We start from the raw sequence: 21103 nt of genomic DNA on the forward strand, positions 1-21103 counted from the left end.
TAAATGTGCATTTCTCGGATAAATCTAAATAAAAAAAAAGAAAAATATACTCGATTGACCATGTGTTGAACCGATGTTAGGGATTGGAGATGGTAGTGAGGGTGGGAACAAAAGCACCGCATTGCTCGTCCTCTTTAATAATAGATTCAACCCAAAACTCTTAAATTTTTAACGAAAACGTCATGAACTTGTTGCTTCTGTCGGTGGCTGCGAAATTAGCAAAACCCAGAGCGCCTCCAGTTGTTTGAGTATGCAACACGGACGTCCGTCGAGGTGATTTAGTGGTTAGTGGTTCAGTCCGAGCGATGAAAACAACCCGCAAGGTTGTGCTGCGTTGAGTTGCTCCAGTGGCGTGGCGTGAACAATCGATTATCGATACTTCCCCATTTGAAGCTATAGTAAAGAATCGATCATTAAGGTATTCGTCACGAACACCCTGTTTATCGATCTATTTCCATAGGTTCAAATGGCAGATCAATCGATACATCGCAAAGCACGCCACGCCACTGAGTTGCTCCCCTTGCGCCTTCAGTTTTTTTTCAGAGACGTGACGTGCTTTGCGATTTGTCGATTGAAACGCCACTCAAACCTATGAAAAAGATCGATTATCAGGATGTTCACAGCGAACACCTTAGTAATCGATTCTTTACCATAGCTTCAAATGGCGAGATATCGATAATCGATCATTTACGCCACGCCACTGTTATTTTTATATATCGACGGCGAACGTGTAAATTCACGTATCCCATCGCGCAGTTTTAAAATTCCCGCTCCTATTTCATTTTTTCGAAGAGAAATAAGCCAGATTTTTAGCTCGAAATGTATACAGAACATTCCGGTAGCAGAGAAAAAATCAGGGAAGTTTTAAAAAAATTGACCAGTTTTCCAAAGAAAAAATGAAAAATGACCAGGAGTTCTACAACGTCGCGAATTGAAATATGTGGTTCTTATGGACATCTAACGAGGAGGTTTAGTTGCATCCATGCGTCACAAACAACCGCAAGGTTGCGCTGGGTAACTTTCGTCGGCTGAGGAACAATGCAAAACTCAAAGCGCCTTCAGTTGCTTGAATATGCAACACGGACATCCGTCCAGGAGGTTTAGTTCCATCCAGGCGGTGCAAAGTTGCGCCGCTGCTGTATGTTTATCCGCGACTATTGTCCAAACTGTTCATGAAATTAAGTCGTCGTAGTGTAAGGTTAAATACTGTTGAAAGGAGGAAAAAGATTTGATATCTTCAGTAGCGTATCGTAGCCTAATGCCAATCAAGATGACACATCTTCCATTGCACTGCTCTTACACTGTTGACAAAACTTATTTGTCTTGAACTCTGCCAACATAATGGAATGCATTCAATCACAGTTGGACCACATTTAGCAAAAAGGGATCAGCGTGATCACAGTGTTTTCAAAATCGTGCAAATTCTGTTTTTCTTTTAAAAATACTAAAAATATGTACAATGGTAAAATGTACACGATTAACACGATTAATTTCCTTTGAAATTGACGATTTTTTGGTGGGATGCAAAAACTATTTGCTATTTTGGAAGATTTTTCTAGATAATTATCAAAAAGCAACAAGTTAACAACACTGTAATTTCGCTAGTTCCATTTTGCTAAATGCGATCCAGTAAGTCCAACTGCATTTCACGTTGCTTAATAGCCATTTTTCATTTTCTGGCGGGAAAAATAAGCAACGCATGACGCCCTGATTTTTACCCCTACTAACAAAATTACAAGACAGACTGTCGCTTGGTTTCCTGCCCCTGGTAAAAATTGGCAGTGGAATGTGTGTTCCAAAATACTGTAGACCTAAAGCCGGCTGTAAGATTTCCAATGGCTTCTGTAGCCGGCTGTACAATATCTTATAGCCTTTTATAGCCGATGGAGATTAAGCAACAGCCAGACTATAAAGTTTATGCTAAACGTTACTAATTACGGATAGGGCTTGGTTAGTTTTTTGACTACCGCTCTCTTTTTGTGCCGTAGTATCTTGGTTTATTTTGCGAGGAAAGCTCCGTACTTTTGAAGGATGCTTGTCATTCTTAATATGTTGGAGCACCTTCAATTTCTTATGATACTGTGCAATACCTCTGGTGTGAAAAAGTTGCTTCAGACGCCGAGGCACGCTGCGGCAAGGCGGGCGGGCAGAGAGCGCGAGACGCGCATTGGCGCCTACAAACCTAACAGGGATACTTCACGCATTGCGCAATGCGTGAAGTATCCCTGTTAGGTTTGTAGGCGCCAGTACGTCGCCGCTCCGCTTTGTGTTAGGCTCTAATATTTGATCTCGCGTAGTCAGCGTTTTTCAACTCATGATTTTGAAATGTTTGCTCACTATTCTCATTTAATTGATGGAAAAAAAAAAAAAAAAAAAAAAAATATGTTTTAAAGGAAAATATAATGTGTGTTTTGTAAATATTAAGGTAGTTCCGTATCAAACTTAATGATTTCCAAAGCACACGAATTTCTACACAATTTCTTATAGCCTCTTATAGCCAATGGCGATAAAGTGTAAAGCCCGGCGATAGGAACTATAGCCCGACTGTATAATTTTTATAGCTTCGTATAGCCTTGCTATATGATTTGCTCTGCTTTCTACAGTCAGCTATATAATTTTTAATAGCCATCTTTAGTTGGCTATAAGAACTCCTATGGTATTTTGAAACGCAGCTCCTATCGCCAATTTTTACCAGGGTGAGAAGAAGAAGAAGAAGAAGAAGAAGAAGAAGAAGAAGAAGAAGAAAGAACAAGCTATCCCTGGAAAAAAGCCTTTGAGGATTGCAGTAGTTGCCTCGCTAGTATGAAAAATTGTACGTAATTTATCGATTGAAATTGCGTCAAACAGAGAATTTTAGGTATGAGGTGTTGCCACCTGACACAGAGAGGTTAGTAGAACGTGCCTGACTCCGCGAGATGGTGAACGTGCGAGTTGGTAGTTTACACTTTCAAACATGCTGTATATTTGGCAGAGAAAGTATAGATAACTGACCTATCGGCACTTGTGCGTAATGGTGTGACATTCGAAGTATATCTCCGATGTTGAGGAGTACTTAGAGTCGTAATATAAGTAGTGGGAGGGCTGGCGCCACTTTCAAGCATTTTCCAGGTCCCGAATTCCGAGACTCCTGTATTACGCCGGGTAAGTTTTCCGATACAAGATGGATTGCTTTCGATACATGGGACATGGGTACCCGGCCATCCGATGTAAACAAAGAAGATAAGAATTACCACGTATTCCACACCGCCATTTTGGTTAAAAAATGTATCGAAAATGTGACCGAAGCTTGGCGCACACCGCTCTAGGCTCGGAACTCGTCGAGCAGAACATGGCGCCAGCTCTTGCATTCACATTACGACTCTGTACTCAATGATGATAACTGGAATTGAGCCGATCATTCTCGAAAAGACATAATGTTGCTCCTCAGCGTAAAGTGTCCCGTTTTCATTGGATTTCCATCAGGAAATTTTCTCTAAATTTGGTCTATTAGAAACTGATGCCCCATTATAGGCACCTGGTGGCAGTTACCAGGTATTTAATTTCTGCTCTCTGTGTGAAAAAGAAAATTCACACTTCTTCAGCTTCGTGTTACTCTCACCTGAAAATTTCAGTTTCGTATGGTTCAATAAAAAGATTCTCAGGTTTCGACGTCAGCCAGAAGCTATACTGCCGTGCTAAGGAAGAACGCCGTATAAACCCTCAGGCGTTGCCAAATTTCCTCCGCGATATCACGAATTTCTGGGAAAATGTTTAAATATTTTTCTCCCAAATTTTCAGATAATTTTGTTCGCAATTTCACCTAAAGTTCCTGAAAATGTCAAGGAAAAATATTCATAACTTTCTTCTTTACTAAACGTTTTATCGGAGGACATTTGGCACCTCTCGAATATTCATACGACGTTTTTCCTCAGCACGGCAGTATAAAGCACAAATCGTAAAAGGAACGGGGAAACAATTTTTGAAAAGCTCGTTTCCACACCACCTTAGGATAGTCCGATCAGGTAAATGATACGGTACTGCTCCTGGAGGTAGAGCTTTAGGCGCGCTTTTTTTAACGTGGTATCGCCATGAGCCCTAATCCACGGGGGGGGGGGGGGAGGAAAAAATAAAGTACTTACCAATGCTGACGCAGCTCCATACTTCCTCTGCTTCATGCCATTTTTGATTTTGCTAAAAAGCAGCTCTGCTCGGAGGACGGAAGTAGTGCCCGCTAAAACTGCTTAACGATTATAACCCTTATTTACAAATGAGGAGAAATTAAACGGTATCTTACCTTCGGTTGCGGGAACGGCAGCTGCACCTGAAACAGAAAAAAAAAAAAAAAAAAAAAAAAAAAAAAAAAAAAAAAAAAAAAAAAAAAATTCGACGATCCCGGTACGATGATCCTGGTACGATGATCCCGGTACGACGATCCAGTTACGATGACGGCCTCCCCCAACCCCGGCTTCAGGCTTCTCCGGCCCCCAGGTTCCTTTCCCACCTCCTCCCTTTTTTTTTTTTTCCCCACTCGTGGCTTGCTGAGATCCTCCGGGGCGTAACGCCCCGGAGCCGCCGTCGCCGGCAGGGGCGCCCGCCGGGACCCCATAAGGGTCCGCTGGGCGCCCCCACCCCCGACCCCCCGCGAGGGGGGAAAAAGCCCCCCCTCGCGGGGGGTCGGGGGCAGGGACGCCCAACGGACCCACGGGGTCCCGGCGGGCGCCCCTGCCGGCGACGGCGGACCCCGGGACGTAACGCCACGGAGGATCTCAGCAAGCCAGTCGCGGAAAAAAAAAAAAAAATCCTACTCCTCCCCCCGTGATTCTACTCCGCGGCCCCTCCCCCCTTGGAAACCCTACTCCACGATCCTACTTAAACCCCACGGACATCCCCCCCCTCTCCCCGGGAACCACCCTTAGGAAACCCTACCCCGCGATGCCACACCCAACCCTACGGACCCCCCTCTCCCCGGGACTCTCCCCCCTGGGAATCCTAGTTCCGCGATACTTCCCAACCCTACGAACCCCCCTTCCCTGGGAACCTCCTCCCTCAGCGATCCCTCCCCCCAAGCCCGAATCTTCAGCCGCATCTGAAACAAACAAGGCAAATCATGAATTATTAGTATGATTAGCAACAGTCGACAAAACTGGCTTCTACATTTCTATCTAATCCCTCATCCACGTAGTTAAAAGTTCTGTTCTATGATCATTAGTGGCATGGCGTGAATTGCGATATATCGATTTTTATGCCATTTAAACCTATGGAAAATGATCGATAAACAGGGTGTTCCCAGCGGACACCTTAATAATAGATTCTTTACCATAGGTTTAAATGGCATAACAATCGATATATCGCAATTCACGCCACGCCACTGATTATCACGCTGGACTTATAAATGCTAAAGGGAACTATTTGCATGCAACATACTTCCTTTTAGCGTGCATAGGTCCATGATCCATGTGTCTATTTATCTCTTATCAAAATTTTAGTCAAGGCACCATGCCAAAATTCAGATATCAAAGTTTAGGTATTACTTTTTCAATTTTAAAATGCAGTTCCGTGATGCTTTTGGACTATATCATGCAGCGTTAATTGCAGAAAGGTGGGAAAATAGTGCTGGGTCCACACTATTTTGTGAGGAAAACGAGGCCAAATAGAACTTTTGATTTCTATTTTTTCGAACTTTTTGGCCTTGTTTTCCCAGCAAAATTGTGTGGTCGCAGCACTATTGTACCATTTGGCTTATCTACTACCTATTTTATTATTAATCACTATTGTACCACCTTGTTACATACCGTCCCCTTCTGATGTAAGGGCACATCTCAATTTCCATGTGAGCTCTATTTCGCATATAAAACCATGCTTTCCGAGGCTCATACGGAAATTGCGGTACTCCCTTACGTCAGATAAGCGACAATGCGTCCGGGCTACGCGGGTTTATGGTTTTGTTTCTCTCGTTAATTTCAAGTTTGCATTCAGCTGTAGAGTAACTGAACTGTATAACGCAAAAAGAAACTAATATTTCTGGCTCATTTAGAAAAATTCATGGCATTTATGTCTATGCTACAATAAACCGAAAATGATAATTCCTTTCTACATGATTCATTCCAATTACTTTCAGTTGAATGCGGTATTGTTTGATAGTAGGTATTACACGAGAACTGTATGCATACCTAACTTATAGGAATTTCAAATACTTTTTATCTCTTTCAGCAACTGAGGGCATTTAAGTTATGGATACGATAGAACAAATAGGTACACATTTTGGAGGGCACTACTTCCGTCTTCAATGGCTCATCATGCGGAGCATTTTCTTCGTTTTTTGCAGACCTGAAACAAACTAAGAATAAAAAAAAGAAATTTTAGTTGGAGCTTAACCTAACTTGAAAATAAAAAGTTTAGTGGAAGATTTATTTTAAATAGAAGTTGTGTTTTTATATAAAGAAATTTGATAAATATTTTTGTTTGTTCGAATACTATCCCCTTTTCAGTTGTTTTTAATATGATGATCCTTCGGGCTTTTTGTTCATGTAAAATCAATTTGATGAAGCTGATACCCATCTCTCATTCTAATACAAAATTAATTATTTATTTGGAATGTAATGTAGCTAATTTCTACCTTTGTCTTTTCTTTCGCTATTTGTTATGTCGTCGCTTGGCTGCTGCGGGCCGATTGTTGAAATTGAAAGATAAGGCGATAGACAAAGAAGACATAGGGAGTATGGAGCTATCCTATTGGTTGAAACGGATGGTTCCTTTAGACGAAGGGAGAAAATAATGGACTAATTATCGGGTCCCTCGTAGGTTGCTGTTACTTAGTCTATTACCTACCTCTTTTGTCCAATGCAACCGCCCGCTATCACCAATAGGATCCCTCTATATTTCTTTTGTCTTCTTTGGCTATAGCTTTGTCTATCAATTTCAATAATCGGCCCGCTGACAGAAGGGCGTAACTACAGATTGAGATGAGCCCGGAAAAGCATTGATTTGTGTGGAAGACAGGGTTCATTGCAAAGTGTAGCTACGCCCTTATGTCAGGTAGGCGACGATGTGAGCTACTAATAAAAGTCATTTTAAAGTGATAATTGATAAAAAAAGTGATAAGTAATTAGAAACGACTCAGTGTTTCCTGCTCAATCATGCGAAAATCTATGTTAATATTATCAACACTAAATATTATTAATGTGAAATTCAATGATCAAATGCGAGTAAAACACCTTCCGCTGTGAGCGCTTCGTTTCTTGCCGATCTGAAAAAAAAGATAAACAAAAGAAAATTAGGTAGTTTGAGGTTTACGGAATATAAAACGGAAACTAAGCTGAACAGTTTGAAAAACTGTTTTTCCTCCTGGTATGAAACTATGCAAATAGAGGAAAAGTAGTTTAAAGTATACAAGAAAAAACACTAAATAAAACAAGGTGAAACAATTTTGGAGGGTATGGATTCGATCGACATGAATCGATCGAAAAATGAAAACGTGAATCGATCGACGTAAATCGATCGACATGAATCGATCGACACCGATTCGATCGACAAATTATTAAAAAACCGGAGTCGACTCGATCGACATGAATCGATCGAAAAATGAAAATGTGAATCGATCGACCTGAATCAATCGATACCGATTCGATCGACAGTTAATTTAAAAACACCCGTGTCGATTCGATCGACATAAATGGATCGAAAAATAAAAACGTGAATCGATCGACATTGATTCGATCGACAAAATTCGATAGACTCACGGGTTTGTCGATCGACTCACGGCTTTTGTCGATCGATTTACGGGTTTGTCGATCGATTCAAGGGTTTGTCGATCGATTCACGGTTGTCGATTGAATCGGTGTCGATCGATTCACGTTTTTATTTTTGGATCCATTCATGTCGATCGAATCGATACGGGTGTTTTTAAATTAACTGTCGATCGAATCGGTGTCGATTGATTCATGTCGATCGATTCACGTTTTCATTTTTCGATTGATTCATGTCGATCGAGTCTACACTGGTTTTTTAATAATTTGTCGATCGATTCACGTTTTCATTTTTCGATCATACCCTCCAACAATTTTTACTGTGTTCGTTTCATATTCATCTGATGAAAAAAATAAATGAAAGTAAAACACAGAGAGCAAAACTAGTGTCTTATTCGAGAGAGTAATAAAAACGCAGTCAATCAATTTTCCTTGTGATTAAAATGCTGAAAATTATCTAACCGCATCTCTCGTCAATTCAGAAAAGATACTTACAAATGAGAAAGAAAAACTGACGTGAAGCTTTTGAGGAGGGGAAAAAATCTGGCTTAAGAAAAAAGTTTAACAGTTAACAGTCTTTACAGTTTAGGAACTTTATTTTAGATTTTTAAAATTAAAAGTTTTTGATTTCAAAAATTTTTAACTTTTACATTTTAGAATTAAAATTTTTAATTTTTAAATTTTATGATTTTTATTTTTCAATTTGATTTTTATGTTAATGTTTTACATCATTTCTTCCATTTTTTCAGACTCAATAGATCAATAGTGTATATATACTATAAATATTGTAGTAGTAGGCATATAGTGAGTAGTATGGTAGGTAAATAAGTATAGTAAGTACAGTAAGTGAGTAAGTAAGTAAGTAAGTAAGTAAGTATAGTATGAGTAGTAGTAAGTATATAGTTGCGGTAGTAATAATATATATGTATTATTGACCTAATGACCTATTGAGTATGAATAAATTGGAAAAATGATATGTAGCATTAAGATAAAAATAAAATTGAAAACCAAAAATTTTAAAATTTATAAAGTAAAAATTGAAATCTAAATTTTACAATATAAAAAATTTGAAATTAAAAAATTAATAAATAAATTTTTGAATTGTAGAGCATATAAATTTTAAACTATAAATTTTCTTGCAGTAGAAGTTAAGAATAAGCTATTATACACAGTGTACTCACGGATTAGAACCTGTAGTGTAAGCAACCACTACAACACAAAACAACACCACACAACACAACACTACCGACTGACCGACTGACTGACCCACTGACCTGCTCACCCATGAAATTACTTCGCTTGCTGAAACCAAACTGACCGAAATTTAGGGTTGGGTTTGCCCTTTTATAATCTCGTAAACTGCTGGCCTGAAGCCACCGCAAACAATCCCCCCCCCCCCTGGCTGACCCCTCTTGCAATTAGGATGTATTCCAGAAACTTCTTCCTTGTTTTCCAATGGCGGAAAATCCGAGCTTTGCGGGATTTCAGGAAGGGGTGCATTCCATCACTTTCGGATGCGGCCAGGCGGGGTCCTTTGTTTCACTGAGATGGATGATGGACCTTACGCGTCACTGTAATCAGGACATGGAAATCCCCTGTTTTGTTTCTTTGGCGGTCCGGTCAAGAAACCTCCGGGCTGCAAAACAATGGGAGAGGGGGGGATCGTAAACAGGAAAAAGAACACGAAAATAAATTATTTCGGAAACACATCCGTTACAGTGAAAAAGCAAAAAAATACTAAACTACACAGAGAGGGGGAGAGAGAGAGAGAGAGGGGGGGGGCGGGTGGCAAAGTCCAGAGAAAGTCTCTAAGTGGGTCGAATTTTGGAAAAAGGAACCATCGCAATTACAGTGTTGTAAAAAGATTGCTTCTTCATAATTATGAAAGAAATCTCCCAGAATAACAAAATGGTTCTGGCTTCTCACGAAACAATTGTTAATTTTGAAGGAAAATACTGAAGGTAAGTTCTAACACTGTACATAGATTATAAGTAATTTTAAACGTACAGAAGAAGGTGCACGATCTTGAAAACACTGTAATCGCGCTGGTTCCTTTTTGCTAAATGCCATCCAAGTGAATTGCGTAGTTCCACAAACAGAAGCGGTCCGTATCACGATAATATTAATATTATGTCTTGGTGAGGTATGGTATGAATATTTTTCCTTGAAATATTTAGAGAGTTTTGATGAAATCGCGATTAAAATTCATAAACAAATTTTTTTTTTGGGGGGGGGGGGCACAAATTCCCCACGAAATTCCCGTTTTATCTCACAAATTTTGGCAACGTCCGAGGGCTCATAGGACATTCTTTCGCAATACAGAGTTCGGACTGACGGGATTTGAGTGTTGACTTCAAACATTTTTTCTGCCGATTGATTTTTCTGGCTATCGATGAGAGGTATTCTACAGCTGGGCCTGCCCTCCCTGGATCAGGGTGTCTACAGGTCCGGAAAACCCGGAGATTACTCTTTTTTTAGGGTGGCTCCAGTGGCAAGGCGTGCTTTGCGATATATCGATTGTTATGCCATTTAAACCTATGGAAAATGATCGATGAACAGGGTGTTCGCTACGAACACCTTAATAATCGATTCTTTACCGTAGGTTTAAATTGCAAAACAATCGATACATCGCAATTCACGCCACGCCACTGCGTGGCTCGGAAGCACTCGTAATGCGTGTTTTTTAAAGACAGCCTGGAAAGTATGCAATCTCTTGCGCACTAATTCTTTGTCTTGCATCAACGCACGTTTTGCTTTCCTTCTCAATCGTTAAAGTCTCCTAATAATTCTGTCGCGCTATGGAAGAACGCCGTATGAGCATTCGAAACTTGCCAAATTTCCTTCAGTAAAATGTTTATTTTTGAGAAAAGTTATGAACATTTTTTCTTGAAATTTTCAGGAGCTTTAGGTGAAATTGCTAACAACATAATCTGAAAAATTGGGAGAAAAATATTCATACATTTACTAGGAAATTCGTGTTTTATCAAAGGAAATATGGGATCGCCTGAAGGTTCATACGGCGTTTTTCCATAGCACGCATCGCATCGCTAGCAGTATAGGATCTATGGTTTGTAACCATTGTGTTACACTGCACCGTTCCGAGTCTATCACAAGGGGACTTTAACGCAGGAGTAGAAAAGCAGAAAAGCAGGAAACTTTAGGTGAAATTGCAAACAACATAATCTGAAAAATTGGGAGAAAAATATCTAAGTTTACCAGGAAATTCGTGTTTTATAAATGAAAATTTGGCAACGCCTGAAGGTTCATACGATGTTTCTCCTTTGTACGGCAGAATTTGCCATGTAAGATTCGGATGAACACCGGCTAAAAATAGGCGGATTTTCATCAAGTTCGACACAATTTCATTTCTGTCGATCGTATTAAAAAATTTCCATCGGAAGTTTCAATCTTATTACACTTTTAATTTAAATCATCATAATGTGTTCAGCTCAGGCCCGCCACAAGGGGGGGGGGGATACTGAGTCCTTGGTACCGGGGCCCGGGCCCTGGAGGGGCCCGTGACGCAGGTGACAAACCACTACGAATTCATGTGTAACCCTAGTCTCGAAGGGAAAAGTGAAAAAATTACCCTAAAAATTCTGCAAAAGGTGAATAAAATTTCAAAAACACGCTAGGGCACTATAAAATTTTTCTTACTTTTTTAGAGATTTTCAAGATTTTGAGTATATGTAGAATGATATTTTTAGTAACTGTGTTTCATTTTCTTCCGTTGTCGGATGCTAAGAGGCTCCTTTCTGGGCATCCTCGACTTCAATGGCTTAACTTCCTTGCCATAGACGTACGAAAGGGGAGTCCAGGGGGGCCCAGCTCCCCATAGAATTGAAAATTATCATCTGCCCCCTCAAAAAAAAAATTATAGATGTTTTGAATGCAACAATTCGAAAGTTTTTGGTGCTGAAAGTAAACAAAAAGGCGTAATTATTCTGCAGAAATTGATGGAAAATCTCCATCATAAGAGCTTCATAATGCGTCCAAATAGATTTAAAATTTCAAAAATTTCCCGGGGGAGGCCCCCCGGCCCCCCCCCCCCCCCTGTGCTAGGGGCCCGGGCCAGAAAATTGGTACCAGGGCCCGAGATGGGATGTGGCGGGCCTGGTTCAGCTTGAACTAAAACTCAACTTAAAACAGTGCTCAAAAATAGGGCAAAAATTCCAAATCTGTGGTGAGCGCCATCAGGCATTCTTAGGATCGGGCAACCGATCTTCTCGTTTTATCAGGAATCTAGTGGTTGAATTGAAATTAATTTTTTTTTCTTTATTCAAAATATAGAGAACTACAAAGTATTAACTCTATTTGCTATAACTAAAAATTAAAATAAGACCAAAATTTAGTTCGGATCTTTCGATAAGAATTCCTTGCAGGAGTCTGAACTTTGATAAATATTTTGTATTTAAGTAGAAACTACCGAGAGAACTGAGCACGAGGATACTTTTGGTTCATAGATTGATTACCTAATTACTGAGATACGAAAAAATGATTTAATCCGCTGAATTACATGTATTGAAATAGGAAATCAAGTTCAGCGAATATTGTATAACACAATGTCTAAAAGGTAGTAGCACTGAATATATTGGCATGTAGGGTGTAGCCAAGTGCTAGAGATAATATTACAATTTTATAAAAAAAAACACTTACATAAACTTTGACCGAGGTTTTTCGAAGGGCGAGCGCTTCATCGTCAGGGTCACAAAGTATATGTCTCAGGCAAATAGTAAAATCAGGCATTTTGTCAAATGCCTAGGCAAATAATCAAATAAATTAACTTAGATTGAAAGGAGGGGTATCGTTAAGGGCCTTTTTTGGGCCCACCCTGAAATTCCTCAACTCCGCGATTTTTTGGTCATTGAAGGTCCATATTTTACGGAATGCATAATGGTTTGGTCATTTTCGATCTATCTCGGGGTCTACCACTGGCATGATCCGAAAAAAATGGCGCAAAATCACCTAAACGCGAATTGTTCTCGATTTTCCCGAATAACATGTGGCAACGCTGAGCCACAGCGGGAAATAAATACATAAATAGATAAAACATGCATAAAATCCCTACTAAAGTGGCCACTGCGTGTGAAAAATAAAGGTTTCTGAACTTGCGGAATGTTCTTGACGAGGAACAGCCTCCGAATTCTGAAATACTAGGTTTTCCGTGAATTCAGGCAATAAAATATGGCAACACCGGCTTTTTTGGGGGGCTTTGAATCCAAAAAAGTTTTTTGAGGAAGGTTTTGACCACCCACGTCCATTTATTGTCAAAAAAATTAAACTCTGGCGTAAGATGAGTCGCTTTTTTAAGCCATTTTAAATAACGATGAAAAACAGGAAAATTCTAAAAAGTTTTTTTTAACAATGAGCGCAAAGTTTGACATCAACGAAAATTGGCCAAAGTGACTCTCTTACATCCCTAATGAACATACTTGAAGGAAATTTTTGTCCTCCGAAGGGATCGGTATGAAACAGCGCTTTGAATGCCGAAAAACCCGCATTTTTCGCCAAAATTGGCCTTCAGACCCATGTTTAGGCCAGTGATAGACCCCGAAATAGATCGAAAATGACCAAACCATTATGCATTCCGTAAAATATAGACCTTCAATGACCAAAAAATCGCGGAGTTGAGGAATTTCAGGGTGGGCCCAAAAAAGGCCCTTAACGATACCCCTCCTTTAAAATGTGACGGAATAAACATAAAAATTTGCAGTTTTAGTTACAAATTCCATGTCCGACCTCTCTAACTGACTCGATCCATTGTGCGTCGTAAGATTAGTAGGAATTTACACAATGGTGAACGATACCAGTCAACTGGCATAAGTTAGTGCGCCTTCATTTTCAACTGATACTGTGCAATACTTCAGTGGCAGAATAGTTGCTCGGAGCGCCTTTGAGAGTATCGCCTCGGCTTGACTGCAAGAAATCACGATTTCCGCTGAAATTACACTCTGACGCGTGTGCAGTGATACAGTTTCTCATCACTGACGGCGAGGTAGAAACCATTTACACCTCAATTTGCGACGTTGCAAGTTTTTGACTGTCTATAAATATAATATAATTTTAATGTTTCATTGGTTTATTGATGCTTCAGATTAAAAACCGTCGATAAAGCGAGGGTTATCACGTGCTGTGAACAACAGGGTAGGAGTGAACGCCTTTAATCAAGCCTCATTACTCTTCTGATGTCGTGCCTATTTTTTATCTCAATACCTCAATTGTCGATGACAGAAATCGACGGCTCAATGTGCATTTGTTCTGAGGGGCTTACATAATTTCAGTCTTGCTTTTGCGTTCAGTTTTATTTTATTTTGCTCCCTTGACGTTTGCAACGATTTCTCCCGCATTTTACGGACCAGAACAAAAACATGAAATCTTTAAGATTCTAAAACTGTACAGGACGTTAATTTTACCTTGAGTAGTTTACATTCCAGTAAGTAGTCGGACTGTCGAAAATAGTATGGACGTGAGGTGAGCTCTGTGGGTGGATGCGTAAACTGAGGTATTGGTTGTACATAATGTATTCTATTCATGCACGTACTTGAAGGAATTCAGGATACAAATGCATGTACCTAAGCGTTTAATAATATTTGAGATTAACTTCGAATTCCAAAAATTTTCACATCATAGGAGTCTGGGTTGAAAAAAAAGAACGACGATTTGAACACCAACGCAGTTTCTTGTAAAGTTTATGAAACTTTCATGACGCAGAGAGGAAAATCAGGAAAGTTTTGAGGAAATGGACGTATTTCTATTAAACGGAACTAAGCGCCATCAGGTGGTGGAAGGGAGAGGGGGGCTTGGATTGGCGGGTATCGCGGAACGCGATGCTCGTTCCGTCCTATACTCGCAATGCTTCTTCATGGCGCTTAGTTCCGTTTGACAGAATGCGTTATCCGGGATTCTATAATCCTCAAAAGGAACTCAATTTGGCGCTTAGTTTCGTTTAACAGAAATACGTCCAAATGGACGGAACTATGTGCATTAAAACATGAGTTCTGAGACCCATAAGAATATATGCATCACAGGGCTCACGTCACAATGAACATAGTTCCGTTTGATAAAAGTACGTCCAAATGACGTCGAGTATTTTTCAAATTAAAAAATAGAGGATGAAGGGAAACTGTGCAACGTAGAAAACTGAGTTACGCGTTCATTATTCCGTAGTTTCACCGTCGAGTTGGTTAATTGCCTACAAAAATTAAGAAAACGGAGGGTTGCAAAATTGCGAAATAAAATGCGCATTTTTCGATTTCAGTCATCGATACGTTACTGATTTAACTCTACTGCAAATAAGTCTTTTTTAAAAGCCTTCAGTGTGCACGGACTTTTTTGAACGCCGTATGAACATTCGTACGTTCCCAAATTTCCTTTGATAAAACTTAAATTTCCAGGAACTCTTTTAAACATTTTCTGTCCAAATTCTTAGAGACTTTTCTTAGTAATGTGATCTAAAGTATCTCAAAATTTCAAGGAGACATTCATAATTTGCAACTTGGGAGAGCGAACTCGCCGAGGGAAACTTGGCAACGGTCGAACATTCATACGTTATTTCTCCTTAACAACGTATAGTTTAAATGTGTCCATTGATTTCTTTTCTCTAGCTCAGACATGGTGAATCGTATGAAACGCCTTGGATTTCTGCTTCAGATTTGTTTTGCGTCACTTTGCTCAACCGTGCCACTGAAACTTCGAAATCTGGAGACTGAATTTATGAATTTTAAAGTAAGCCAATCTCTGTAGTATTCTTGCTATGCCGATACATATACCTAGGAATGACCATGATATAAGTTCGCTCATTGTCAGTATTTATGCATTAAGTATCGAATATTTCGTCAATAAAGAAGCCGAAAGTCCAGTTGAAATAGCATGATCGATCGTTCCATGACCCAATTTTTTCTTTTCATTGTTTGTTTGTCTCCTCGTAATTTTACCGGCCTGTTCATGTATAGCCTTTGAAAGTTTGCCAAGTAAGTTCGTTAGTGTAGAAAAAATAATCCTGTGTACCTGAAAATTTAAATATACTGTCACCTCAACCAATGATAGTGTAATGGGAGGGGGGGGGGGGGGATAAATGATCCAACACACGTAACTCAAAATGGTAGAGCTGATCGATATAATCGGTTAATACAGAGCGATATCCACTAGATACACAGGCTAGGTGCTACCTCTAATCGCTGCCTCCAAGATACGACCCCGCGCCGCGGGTCCCTCCGAGTATATACAGGGTGTTTTAGACCACCCGTACCAGGCCTTTTTCTCGGTTGGTATGGGTCGTACGAAGTCGGCAACCGCGGGGTTGAATAGGGAATTGACCCCAAGGAATCCGAATTTCGTGGTCCCGAAACCCCCCCACCCCCCTTGGGAGGTAAAGAGGGGGTCACGATGCTAAAAGTCACGGTTCCCGACCGAATTGCGGATGAATCGCATCAGAATTGAAAAGCACGGAAAATTTCACGTGGAATTGACCCCTAAAATCCAAAATCGGACCATCCAAGGCCCAAATTTGATCCCCTAAAGAGGGGGACAGTACCATCCTCCATAATTTCTCTTTGGTCTCAAAATTGACGTAAATTCTCCAGAAAAAGACGGTTTCTCAGGTAATCGACCTCGAGAAATCCAAATTTCATGATCCCGAAGATCCTCTAGCCCCCCTTGGGGAGTAAACGGGGGGGGGGGCCCAATTTTAAAAATCGGGGCTCCTTTCCGAAATACAAATTGATTGCATCCAAATAGAGGAGCAGAACACATTTACATCTTAAGTGACTCCTAAGAGTTCTAATTGACCCCCCTGAACGGCAGTAAGTAACCCCCTGAGGAAGGGGGCCTCGTCCCCGCCAAAAATTTCTCAGGATTCCTCTTTGGTCGCAAAATTGACGTCGATTCTCCAGAAAAAGATGGTTTCTCATGTAATCGACCCCGAGGACTCTAAATTTCATGTTCCCTGAGCTCCTCGGGGTCGATTACATGAGAAACCATCTTTTTTTGGAGAATCGACGTCAATTTTGCGACCAAAGAGGAATCCTGAGAAATTTTTGGCGGGGACGAGGCCCCCTTCCTCAGGGGGTTACTTACTGCCGTTCAGGGGGGTCAATTAGAACTCTTAGGAGTCACTTAAGATGTAAATGTGTTCTGCTCCTCAATTTGGATGCAATCAATTTGCATTTCGGAAAGGAGCCCCGATTTTTAAAATTGGGCCCCCCGTTTACCCCCCAAGGGGAGCTAGAGGATCTTTGGGATCATGAAATTTGGATTTCTCGAGGTCGATTACCTGGGAAACCGTCTTTTTCTGGAGAATTTACGTCAATTTTGAGACCAAAGAGAAATTATGGAGGGGGGTACTGTCCCCCTCTTTAGAGGATCAAATTTGGGCCTTGGATGGTCCGATTTTGGATTTTAGGGGTCAATTCCACGTGAAATTTTCCATGCTTTTCAATTCTGATGCGATTCATCCGCAATTCGGTCGGGAACCGTGACTTTTAGCATCGTGACCCCCTCTTTACCTCCCAAGGGGGGTGGGGGGGTTTCGGGACCACGAAATTCGGATTCCTTGGGGTCAATTCCCTATTCAACCCCGCGGTCTCCGACTTCGTACGACCTATACCAACCGAGAAAAAGGCCTGGTACGGGTGGTCTGAAACACCCTGTATCTCGGTAGCATCCGGAAGAGCGACGACGTCAGAGATGTCATTGCGATGACCAGTGCTCCAAGGTAGATACTCTGAGGTCGCCGAAATGCACGCGCGAGCTTGCGCTCCGAAAAACATGGCCCCGTATCCAAGGCGTCGGAAGCATCGTGATAATGCGGACATAGAACCGCAGGTATTATAGCACGCCTTACCACGACACCCCCCTTGCTATGGGTTTTTTTAAAAAAAAACTTTAAAAAAAAGAATAGGACCTCCCCTCTCGAAGCCAGGGCTCGCGCGCAGCAATACTGCAACGGTAAGTCGGTAAAACAAATATAGAAAATAAAATAACGTAATAAAAAAATAGTGAATAAATAAGGGTCAGCGTAAAACTTACTACAATTAGATTTTGATCTGTAAAAAAAAAAATAAATAAAGTGGCTACACTTCGTGCCGGAATCCGATCAGAGCTGAGGTTTGAAGAACTTCATAGTTCCCCCGATCGTTTAACAAAATGCCAAAAGAGCCATGAAGCCTCACTGCCCCAGCTCTCACCTGATTCCTCTCGGTGCTTTTTAAAAAAAAATCGAGCCAAACAAAAACGAAATAAAATGCGCTCTTCTCCAACACCGGGTTTCGGTTTTCCTTAACGTAGCTAAATCTAACAACGCCGAGCAGAGTTCCGCGACCGTCCGTCCAACACATTCCTGCTGATTCAGAAACCGCCTCGTAGCCATGCCATTGCCCGATATTGTTGCTTCTGTACGCCGTCAACACCGTCTGTCATCCAACGTCAGCGCCGCCTCGTAGTGCAGTGAGGACGCGTAGATGTCACATTTCCAGGTTGCCTTCCCACGATTTCTCAGGAAAATGTTGCCCAGGGTTTCCCGAGCGCCCGTGCCGCGGTCGCAGCGAGTCCCACAGGATGCCCAAGGATGCCTTCGGCCTGATGTCCTCGCCAAGGAGAAATGACGACAGAAAAAGTCCCTCTATAGACCTGTGCCAGACTCCGCCGAAAAAAGTTGACGCAGCGAGACTTCGCAAGGATGCAGGAGAATGTCGATCGCCACCCTACACGGATAAAAATGTCTCAGATATCCTCCTGACGAGCCCGTGAGCCCAGGGTGATGCTCCGAGCGGAGAACCGGGATGACTATCATTCCACGGACATAGCGTTGCAAGCATTGCGAGGTTGTATCTCTATTTTGGGTCTTGTTTGAAGGTCTGGAGTTTGATTCCCAATTTGGCATTTGGTCCATATGTTGCATGGATTTGTTTGGATGTATGGGATGCATGCATAAAATATGGCGATAGAAACGGGTTTCGTTTTTCCCGAGGAAAAAAAAAAATCGTGGTGGAGTAAATGCGCTAACGCCCCCGTATAATCTGATCTAAGAATGTTGACGACAGGGATTATGCAGACCTTTTACAAGGCTGGTATGGAACCTTGTACATGTACTTACCTTCAGGGTGTTTTTCAAAATGTGAAAGGCCTACCTGCGAATATGTTTTATTTTTGTTTTATCTGTATAGATGCACTTGTAAATTATAAACTCATGCGTTTTGTTGTCTTGTCCGGATAAGTGTACGTGTAAATTTATAATATATTTGTTTAGTTCATGCAGATTTTATGTAAGTTGTATGTCATTCACTTATTTTATTTTATTTTGTAAAATCCCAGTGATTTACCCGAGATTGGTCTTTGTATTCGTTTCACAGATTTTTCTTTTCTCTCCGAGGGAGTTCTTACCGGCCGTTCTGGAATTCGCATCACTGAGGAGAAACGCTTTTCCAGTCCGTGTCGCCTGAAAAGTCGCGTCGCAAAGGGCACCCAACCGAAGTGCGACACTTTATTACTACGGGATACCTGCCGGTGCCAGGCACCTGAACATCGTCGACCCGGGGAGCCTCCCTGCCCCCTGGGCGCTGCCGCAGGTTACGGAAAACCGCCCCTAGCCTTCGACGCCCACTGCCCGTCGTGCCGGATGAACCGGATGAACCGGATGAACCGGCTGGACCCGTCCCGGCACGCCTTGCACTATTAGAAAATCATATTCTCCGTAATACAGCTTTTCCATTGCAAATTTTGTTCCGATGTTTCCTTTTCCTTTTCTTTGCTTTCATATGAGGCGACCCTACAGCGTATGTACTTAATTTGTATCATCTCCCGACACTTGTACATAAGCGTTTTTTGAAGCGCGTATGCACAAATCTCATTTGGAGCTCATACAAATTATCTACAGAAGACATAACAACTAGAAGGAGAAATAACACAACAAATTTGATATGCCTAAAAGTAAACAACAAGAAAACTGATAAGCAATAATAACCGTGCCGCATATATATATCGCTATGCACCTAATATATATTATTTACGAAACTAGATCAGGTAGCTAACTGTTCCCGCCATTAAGACTTATCAGCTGGAACGGTCTGGGCCACGGTGGTAGGGGTTACCACGGTAGTGTATGATAGAAGATTTTGTGATCATTGCAGAGAAAAGTTTGTTCGATCTGTCCTAATCCCTGTTTTCGACCCTTTCTTGTAAACCCTCTATCTTCCTGAAAGAATAAAAAGAACCTTTATCCTTTCTACAAAGTGAGTTTATTTTATTGGTATTCTTCACTAACTATTCACTACCTTTTAAGATATTTATCCAGGGTGTCAAAATTCCATAAAAAACTAAAATCTTGAAATTTCACGTGAAATTTTTCATGAAAATTCAGTTCATGAAAGCTATTGAAAACGTACCGGTTCTTTTAATGTTTTGCAAAATGTAAAAATTGCGATTTCTCAATATATTTGGGTGTTTCAGTGTGAGTTGCATACTCTAGCTCCTGAACAATATAAAATATTTCACAGCCACGTGAAATTTCATGAAATATTATACTGAAATTTCCAACCTTTGATTATTTTCCTACGTTCCATGCCACCCTGCATTCAGCGACACAAATTACTGACGCCTTTTCTTCCACAAGTAATGAGATGCAGGCAATTGATGATCTTCCGAGACTTCCCTGTTTTCAACTTGAAAATGATTAGTAATTCTGATAAAGAGATTTTTGAACTGTCAAAGACTCTAAATAACATTAAATTAATGATTTTAGGCTTACAGCAAGGAAAGACCCTGAGATAAAAGAGTTATGTACTAATCTAACGGATGATAACGCTACGGTCTCGAAGGAAATAATGTACTTTATAGCTTATCATAATCAAAAACGGTTACCTATTGCTGTCATATTTTTCAACCACTTTACGTAATATTCCATACCAGAGTGTTTAAATAATCTCCAAAATGTTCGAAAGACTCTACCGACTATTTTACAAAAAGCAAAGAGCAATCAAGGACAATATTTTGATACTTATTCTCTTGAAAAACACTAAAATTTTGAGTAATACTTTGTTTCCTATTTCTTCGTTCTACGTGGACTTACTTTCTAGGAAGGATTGTGATAACACAATATGCAGAATAGGGAACTACTTTGCAATTTCCGCATTTTCATTTTCTTTTTTTTAAAATTTGAGAAGGATGAGAAGGACTGGCGCGTCCTGGGGGCCGTTACCCCCGTTAAACACCAGGGTCGTTGTGGAGCCTGCTGGGCTTTCAGCGCGGTAAGTGGCCGTGCATAAAATTCGGTGTATCTAAATTCTAGATGGTATAGATTCGATCGATATGAATCGATATGAAAATAAAAACGTGAATCGATCGACAAATGATTAAAAAACTGCAGTCTGATTGTTGAAATTTAT

General features: G+C 40.8%; 1 protein-coding gene across 3 annotated transcripts in view; it reads left to right on the forward strand.

Moving 5' to 3' along the window:
• Nucleotides 1-14016: 14016 nt before the first annotated feature.
• LOC109035345 (procathepsin L) overlaps nucleotides 14017-21103 on the forward strand; it is a 30243-nt gene continuing 23156 nt past the window's right edge. The window contains exons 1-2 of one of the 3 annotated variants that reach the window (XM_072302079.1): nucleotides 14017-14226; nucleotides 15329-15449. In XM_072302079.1, coding sequence (XP_072158180.1) covers nucleotides 14213-14226; nucleotides 15329-15449 — 135 coding nt within the window. In that variant the 5' untranslated portion in view covers nucleotides 14017-14212. The remainder of the gene's footprint in view (nucleotides 14227-15328; nucleotides 15450-21103) is intronic. The other 2 variants (XM_072302082.1, XM_072302081.1) reach the window with 2 other exon arrangements.

The sequence above is a fragment of the Bemisia tabaci genome, chromosome 7 (genome assembly GCF_918797505.1).
Source record: "Bemisia tabaci chromosome 7, PGI_BMITA_v3".
Classification (NCBI taxonomy): domain Eukaryota; kingdom Metazoa; phylum Arthropoda; class Insecta; order Hemiptera; family Aleyrodidae; genus Bemisia; species Bemisia tabaci.